Source organism: Limanda limanda, chromosome 11 (assembly GCF_963576545.1).
Source record: "Limanda limanda chromosome 11, fLimLim1.1, whole genome shotgun sequence".
Lineage (NCBI taxonomy): Eukaryota > Metazoa > Chordata > Actinopteri > Pleuronectiformes > Pleuronectidae > Limanda > Limanda limanda.
The window spans coordinates 17,642,915-17,651,660 of NC_083646.1; the positions used below are offsets into that span (position 1 = coordinate 17,642,915).

Sequence of the window (8,746 nt, forward strand, 5' to 3'; positions counted from 1 at the left end):
TATTGGTAATTATTATAACTTAAGCTGAAGATTTTGCGCTTCTACACGTGTCAAAATAAGTGAGGAAAAACTGAAAAGAAAACTCATAGCTGTTAGAGATAATGGTTGTGTTATTAATTCTACTCTTCATCTAGTTTTTACACCACTTGCATCTTGTCTTATGGGACATTTTGCACAGTTTCGCCCGTGCGTAAAAGCAATACCTTGTGCGTAAAAACGCTGTGCCGTGCGTTTCTTCGCTGCCTTGTTTGTGTCACTCTAGAAGAAAAACTGCACCTGATGTCAATTCGGAGGTGTGCGGGATGTGTACGTGTGTGTGTGCGTGTGTGTGTGTGTGTGTGTGTGTGTGTGTGTGTGTGTGTGTGTGTGTGTGTGTGTGTGTGTGTGTGTGTGTGTGTGTGTGTGTGTGTGTGGTGCTCGTGCATGCTGGTGCTCGCACACCCACAACCAACTGATTCTCTGCAGGCTCCCTTCTCTCGCCTCTGTCTGGTGTGCGGGAGAAGGGGTTGGTTCGATGTGTGTTATGTGACAAAAGACCGCCCAACCCCGCCTCACAGAGAGAGAGAGAGAGAGAGGGGGGAGAGAGAGGGAGGGAGAGACAGAGAGAGGGGTGAAAGCACGGAGTTTATGCAGCTTGGCTCGGAGCCTTATCTCACACCAGCCTAACGATCGGGATGTGTCCAGGAGACGGTCCCCTGTTTGTAAGAGCGCATCAACTGTTGAACGCGGTCTACTTTTTTGTAGCGTGTCCATGATAAGTGACCTCGGTCAGCCAGGGACCACCTGCCATCCAAAACAAGCGCCGGTCAAAACAGTTATCAACTGTATGAATTATTTAAAGTCTCCTTTTTACTATTCAAGAAAAGACATAACCCTAATAACAACATGATCATATATTTGCCTCGGATGTAAAGTGAATTTACTCCAGACTGTGGCTTTGATTCATTGTAAATACTGGGTATTAAATAACGACTACTTGTGGTTGTATATGCTTCCTCGTCAGAGCGGCATGAGCGCACCATGCGTAATGCCAACAATAGGGTAAATATCACAGTGTATATTTCTTTTAATCAGTATTACCTTGGAAACACAGTGGTACAAACTCAGCGTTCAAGTTTCCATACGGTGCAGTGTACTTAAGTTTCCATATAGCTGCATGTTAATGGTCTGCACATGGGCTGCTGGTACCAGAGTAGAAAAAAAGGGGGGGGGGGGTCCATAACATAAGCCAGTGTCTCTTTAAAAAAATTGAAGTTTCTTGTTGTATTCTGGAATGAGGTCAGACACGAGGCTCCTCATTGCACGCGCTGATTATTATTAGATTCCATTTTGGGCCAATCGCAGCCGAAAGGGGCGTGGTCTTCGCGCAGCGGCAGGGTAGCGACAGCGCGCCATTGGTCGATTTTTATCACCGTTGTATCTCGGGAAGGGATAAATGCAGGCGAGGGGGGCCGGGTCTGCAGGGCTGCTTGAAACGCACGGTCTGCACATGGAAGGCGGACAGTGTGACTCGCTCTAGGTTTTTCTATTTTTTCTTTCGCTTCCCCCAGCATGCATGGCTCTTGTCTCTAGCAGAGGGGACAGAGTGGATGCAGAGAGAAGCACTGACTCTACACCCGGTGCGAGGGAGACGTTAGGAAGTGCCCTGGCTCCACAGACTGAGTTCAGCCAGCACCCGGCCGAACTGACTCCAGAACCCAGCAGGAAGAGACTGATAACAGGGTGACACACAGAGGAGAGAGAGAGAGAGAGAGAGAGGGCTCCACTTTCCCGAGCTGCTCCTCACCCACAGACCCCTGGAAATTAAACTTTTTTTTTTTTTTTTTAAAAGGCAACTTTGGACTGAACTGCCACCGAGTTTCCTGCACACCTCAGGAGTGAGTGCTTCTTTTTGCGCTCACCCCCCCCTCCCTCCCCAAACTCAGCTCCCAACTGTGAAGCAAAATAGCTGAGTTTGCCTTAAAGTGCATCGCAGGACCAAGTGAAGAGGGAGAGAAGGAACGAGCTCTCCCTCCTTCTGAGCAGGCAGCATGGTGCAGAAGATGAGCCACACGGAGAGCACCGCCGAGGCGCTCTCCTTCTTCGCCGGGGACTCGAGCTCCGACTCCGGGGCGTGCATGGACCTGGACCCGGTCGCCTCGCCTCTCTCCCCGGCGTCTTCCACCGCCGGGGACAAGCTCATGGAAAACCCGGCGTGGTGCAAAACTCCAAGCGGGCACATCAAGAGACCCATGAACGCGTTCATGGTGTGGTCGCAGATCGAGAGGAGGAAGATCATGGAGCAGTCGCCGGACATGCACAACGCGGAGATCTCCAAGCGGCTGGGGAAGCGGTGGAAGCTGCTCCGAGACTGCGACAAGATCCCGTTCATCCGGGAGGCGGAGCGGCTCCGGCTGAAGCACATGGCGGACTACCCCGACTACAAGTACCGGCCGAGGAAGAAGGTCAAGTCCAGCGCCTCCAAGCCCGGCAGCAGCGGGGACAAGGCGGAGAAAGTCAGCAGCAGCTCGCACAGCACCAGCACTAAGTCCTCATCTTCCAGGAAGAGCGGATCCAAATCACCCAGCAGCAGCAAACCCCACAAGTCACTTTTCGGGAGCAGCAGCAGCAGCAGCACCAAAGCATCCGAGCAGCCGGCAGAGCACCACCACAACTCCCTCTACAAGTCCAGGTCGGTGTCCGCGGCCAAGCAGATCCCGGACGCCAAGAAGCCCAGGCGGGTGTACGTGTTCGGCAGCGGCGCGGCCAGCCTGAGCGTGAGCCCCGGCTCCTCCGTGGCGGTGCCGGCCAGCCCCACACCCAGCAGCTCGGCGGACCTCAGCGACCCGCTCAGCCTGTACGAGGACCCGGCCAGCGGCAGGGAGGACGGCGCGGTCTCCCCCGGCAGCAGCAGCAGCGGAAGCAGCCCGGGCGGGCACACGTACAGCAGCCGGCGGGCTTCCTCGCCGACCCCCTCCGGATCCCACTGCTCAGCCTCGTCCCACTCCTCCTCTTCATCCTCCTCCTCGGAGGACGAGGAGTTCGAGGACGACCTGCGCGACGTCAACCCGAGCCCCAGCTTCGACAGCATGTCGCTGGGCAGCTTCGGCTCCTCGGTGCTGGACCGGGACTTGGATTTGAACTTTGAGTCCGGCTCCGGGGGCTCCCACTTCGAGTTCCCCGACTACTGCACGCCCGAAGTCAGCGAGATGATCTCCGGGGACTGGCTGGAGTCCACCATCTCCAACCTGGTGTTCACGTACTGAGCGAGTGAGCCCAGAAACACAAACCCCCGACACAGGTAGGCTTATGTCCTGCGAGCAAAAAAAAATCCCACCACACTCACACAGGGGAGCAGTGGGTGCACTAATGGTTCCAGTGTTACTAGACAAGTCCCACTGAGAGCAGCCCCCTGTCCCTCCTCGTCCCTGGAAGGCTCAACTTTTAGAAAAGCGAACAACGTGCTTTTAGTCTGAAGGGGACTTTTCGGGCTGTCTGGGACTTTAAACAGTGGAGGAAGTGCGGGAGCACGAGGAGACAGTTTCCTGGTTGTGAGCCGCTTCGTCCCGGGCTGTTTCTGAACTTAAACTGTGATTGATTTGCACGTCAAAACGCGCTCCGCCGTTCACCTAATCAATGTTGTTGCTCAATTTGAAAGGAGAAGAAAAAAAAAGGGACATTTCAAAAAAAAACATTCTTGCACCCACCACGAATCGCCAAGTGAACTTCACCACTAAAAAGGTACAGAAATCGGACTGAGGTTGTTTTTTTTTTATTGTGGTGTCAAGGAATTTGTTTTCTTCCTCTGAAACCAGGTTGGTTGTTTTTCTTCTGGAAAAGTTGAATTTTTTTCTCAAAAGGCAAAAAACATGTAAAGCATGACCGCCTACTTTGTTCCTATCTTGTGCTGAGATTTTCTGTAAGACTGTCGAGCAGTGAAAAAAAAACTAGTATTAGGATTATTTAAGTGGATAGGTGGCGCTCGCTTCGGTTCTTCTCTTTTTAAGGACTAAAAAAAAAATGGACATTGAAATAATCACCAGCTGTTGTAACGTTTCAAACTTCAGGACTCAAACGCAACTTCAAATCTGTGCTGAACTTTATATACCACGATTCAGGACCAAAATTCTGTCATGTTTTTGATTTCAGATGCTTAGTTCTAGAGAAATCCTCACCCATTTTTATTTTGTCTTTCATCCTCTGAGCTTTGTTTTGTACATGTATCCAGATGCCATTTTATATGGGATGTTGTATTTATATACTGGGCCAAGCGTTTTTGACTTGATCATCTTTTTTTATTTTATTTCCTGTATACATGATCTGATCTTGTGTTGTTGTTTTCGTTTCTTACACAGTCGTCTTCATGTCTGTCACATTTCCTTCTCAGGCGAAGGGCTAAAGTTTTAAAAACACAACTTTTTTCATTTCTTTTTTTATATTTAAATGTACACACACTTTTTGGACACTTAAAAGAGAGGAAAACAGTTTGATTATTTTCTCAGTGTATTTTTGTACAAATCTATATAGACAAATGGGGGAGTCAACAATCGGTGTGTGTAGCCTAATACAGCTGTATTGGATTTCCTCATTTTTAAGACCCCGACAGGCTGGTTTTCATGCTGCCTTCAAGTTCTCATGGCACACAATCTCACGCATGACTTTTGTTGCCTGTTCAAATGCTCTTTTTCGTTTTTTTAAGGACAGCCAGCAAAACACCTTAAATCACTATGTTGCCTATTGTTTGATTTATAAAAAGGAAAGGCACCATGCTACTTTTTAACTTAAGTGACCGAGCAGAGGAGATGATGCAAATCAGGTATGCAATTGGTGTTTTAACTCACTAATTCGGCAAAGTTTTCACAATTCTTTACCAGCAAGTGCTGACAAGACCTGTGATGTCCAGTCCCTGAGCAACACACTGTCAGCATGGGGCATTAGACCCACTTCTAAGAATGCAGTTGCAACATTTCCGACAGCACTTGAAGGCAGCACCAGTCTTTGTATCAGCCTACCTTCTACGTTTACAGTGCTAGTCTGCAGGCTCCTTAAAGACACAGGAACGCATTATTTCTCGAGGCTATTCCTGTGGACCCTGTGGGTTTAAACAGCTTCACTTTCTCGAGCAGCCACTTGTTTTGCTTTCTTTCCCTTCATTTCCTGTCAGATATCTTGCCTACGACAACAAACGAGGAGATTGTAGCTTTAAATTTGACTTGTTTCTTGATGTTTTCATTTACTGATGTCAAATTTGCCAATCAACCACTGGATTGAACCGGCTATCAATATATAGCAAGAAAACAAGGATGACAACATCAAGCATATTCAAATTTCTGACTTGAGTTTCGCAACACCTACTTGTACTGCGTTTCTCATTGTATTTGAATATATAATCTTTTCTACTTGTCGGCTAACATTAGCTAATAATTGTTTTAGTATCTTTATGGCATGGTGAATAGCATTTGTATTTCAGATTCAGGTTATTAGCTGTTGTGTTTTTTCAGAAAAAAATGGAGAAAAAAATGAGGAAAAAACGATGAAACGTGAAACTCGATCTTTGTATATTTGACTGTATCATAAAGCAAAAAGATTGTGTGTTTATGTATGTTGTTGCTATTGAGGACAGGCACTGTCTCGAACTGCTATCTTTTACACATCCTTACTTACATTTAAGGTGGTCAGTTCAGGACTTTTTTTTTTTTTTATATATATATAAAAGCATTTTTAAATATATTAACTTTATTTTTCATCCATCCTGTGCAATATGCTGTGTAGAATTATCATTTATTGTCTAATCATGCCATAAACAAAGGACCCTCCCTTTCGTTTCAGAGAAAGTGGGGGGCGACTCATGCCAGCTAAATTGTGTCCATTCACTGCCTGTCAGATTGTTGATATAAACTTGTGTACAGAACTTTTTCAAGGAAGGATAATAAATATCAGCTGGAACTGAAACTCTACAACTCTTTTTCTTCATTTTCTCTGTGACTGCCAGGAGCAGAAAGTGACTTATTTATGTGTTAATATCAGAAAATTAAGTGGGGAAATGACTCAGATTGAATCATTATCATTACCAGCTTCTTACCAGCTCATTGATCTTTTGCTATTGCTCTGATGAAAGATACACAGTGAGAGTAACAAGTTAGATCACACAGGCCTAACAAAACTACTGATTCTGCTCACCACTGCACCAGCTCAGTCAATATCGGCTTCTTATGACCGATGGGTCATAACAATGTCACCTAATAGCAAACCTCTCCATATGGATTGGCTCACTAAAGTGGGTTAACATGGAATAAGCAACAAATATAGAGTATTTTACAAAACCAATAATCACCTCCATCTGTAGAGGACATTAGATGGTTGTATGTTCGGTGGTGTTAAATGAGCAACAAATATAATTGACAGTTACAAAAACAAGTTATTAAAAGGCAATTTAGCAAAAAAATGTGTCCATGTCTGAGTGCAAATGACCCACCAGGCCTCGAAGCTCATCATTAAGCAATGAAAAATCAAACTGGTTTCCCCCAGTTATAGTACAATCGGCAGAGCTGACTGTCAGAGAGTTTTATAGCAGACTCCCCGTCCTCTAAACACTTGGGAGGGTCCTGATACCGTTAATCCTTTGGGAAGAAGCTCACAACACCGGTGTGGAGTCGGGAAATATATGCATTCATATACAGTGCACTCGATAGAAGTGAATCAATACGATTATTTTAACCCTATAGTGAGACATAATTGATGGGTTTTTATGGTAAAGCCCCCCTATAAGGATTAAGTCTCATGAATTTAAAATGCACCTTAGTGGGAGAGTGTTGATATGAGAGCTGGTGATTAAATGGCCATATGACATGACCCAGCTCAGAAATAACTGTCTCTATACAGAGCTACAGGGGACAGATCATTTCAACTGTGTTGCAAAAATTTATTCACCTGAAAGCAACGGCATGTACAACTTTATTTAGTCTGTATAAACAGCCGTAATCTAATGGATTATGCATAATGCAAAGCCATTTAGATACTTTGTGAATACAGCAAATAGTTTAGTGTGATGATGTGCAGTAAACAGAATACACAGGTTTTTTATCCCACGAAAACAGAAGCACTACAAGTAACCTGTCTCTCAGAATATCTCAACAAATGATGAATTCTTAGATAGCACACAAATCATCACATGTATGAAACAATAATCAACAATGCAGGGAGATGAACAAATGTCTCCACCTCATAATGTACGCCATGCATCCCCTGTAAACCCCTGGAAGGTCAGTCCACATCATATTCACAGACTCCTCACAGCCTCATCTTAATCCAAGGGTTCAGCATGAAATTCTAACCGATGCAAACGATACGAAAGTTCACAGCAGCAGTCGTCTATTTAAGTTTATACCCTGGTAACATATTCATTTTATTTCATTTTAAGTATAGAAGCCCTATTAAATGGCCTCTGAAGAATTATAGGTGAGTAGTTGTACCACTATCACATGACCAATCCCATGTTTGACACACTTGCTACTTCTCTTTATGTTTGTTGCTGTATATTTCTCATTTTGGGTGAAAGTAATAAACTTAACAGGACTGTTTCATTACTAATGAGTTGCTATTTTTTCTCAAAAGCAGAAAATTCAACCCTGCTGCAGAATCAAATGTTTCCCCTTTTACATCATTAGCACAAGCTGTGCATGTACAAGGACGACTGATGCTATATTCAAAGTGATGCTTTATTCTATTTCTATTCTATTCTAGACCGTTATGCCGTGTGCCGGCTGTCTGGTGTTCAGACAGTCATGATTTCCCCTCCCCCTCTCCCAGACAGACCCTTATTGTGGGGGAAGGGCTTTAGCAGCAGTCAGCCAAGGGCCCTCCAGCATAGCTGACAAGCATGTCTGTCTGTCTATAGTGTGTCTATCTGTGTGTGTGTGTGTGTGTGTGTGTGTGTGTGTGTGTGTGTGTGTGTGTGTTGGTCTATGTGTATGTGGTTGAAATTCTATGCATAAAATGAAACCACATGACATGGGCATGCCCGCAGTAAGATCAGACACTGTTTGTATCTCATACGTGAACAAATGTATTTATTTTCATTTATCTTGTTGTTCCTTGTCTTCTGTCAGGCTCAATATTATAAAAGCACAAACAATGTCACTGTGTAACATCGTAAAACCAGTGTCACATGCTCTAGTTTTAACACTTTAAAGGAATCACCACACACCAGTGCGTATTGGTTGGTTCTAAATTCCTTGAAACAGTAGCTTTACACAAATTTATTCTACAGCTTCGTAGCTTTTTTTAATTGTGTGAAATTACAACAAAGGTGCCACGACTGCTAATGTAATCAACTATATGGAGCCATTATGTACGATACGAGCACCAGTTAGTCATTTCAGTTCATAGATCTATGCATCTTTAATGTAGTAATTGGATGCAAATGTACTTTAATATAGCAAGACTCAAGTATGTGCTTTTATACAATTCTAATTTTTTCCATTGTGTTATGCAATGCACAGAATGAAGCAAGCATTTCATTATGCATATCTATCACACACAGTATGGAGCCAAATGCCTCTTTGGTGTTATGTTAATGAGCACTCCTGCTTATGCCAAATTAGTTTCATTGTTTGTCTGTAATGAGTATAGGTAAGTAGCATTTTGTTTTCCGTAAAACGTCATGACCAAGTCAGGTGCACTTTATTCAACACATACAATGTTGTGCACATAAATTAGTCTTGGAGTTATTAGTTCTTTTTGCACAGTAGAGGAGATAAAACCAAGG

At 44.5% G+C, this 8,746-nt stretch overlaps 1 protein-coding gene across 1 annotated transcript; it reads left to right on the plus strand.

The window, feature by feature from the left end:
- The first annotated feature begins 2,030 nt into the window (after positions 1-2,030).
- sox4b (SRY-box transcription factor 4b) lies at positions 2,031-5,899 on the plus strand. Its single transcript, XM_061081271.1, has one exon. It carries the CDS (start codon positions 2,031-2,033, stop codon positions 3,243-3,245), a length of 1,215 nt encoding a protein of 404 aa, XP_060937254.1. The 3' UTR covers positions 3,246-5,899.
- The last annotated feature ends 2,847 nt before the right edge of the window (positions 5,900-8,746 follow it).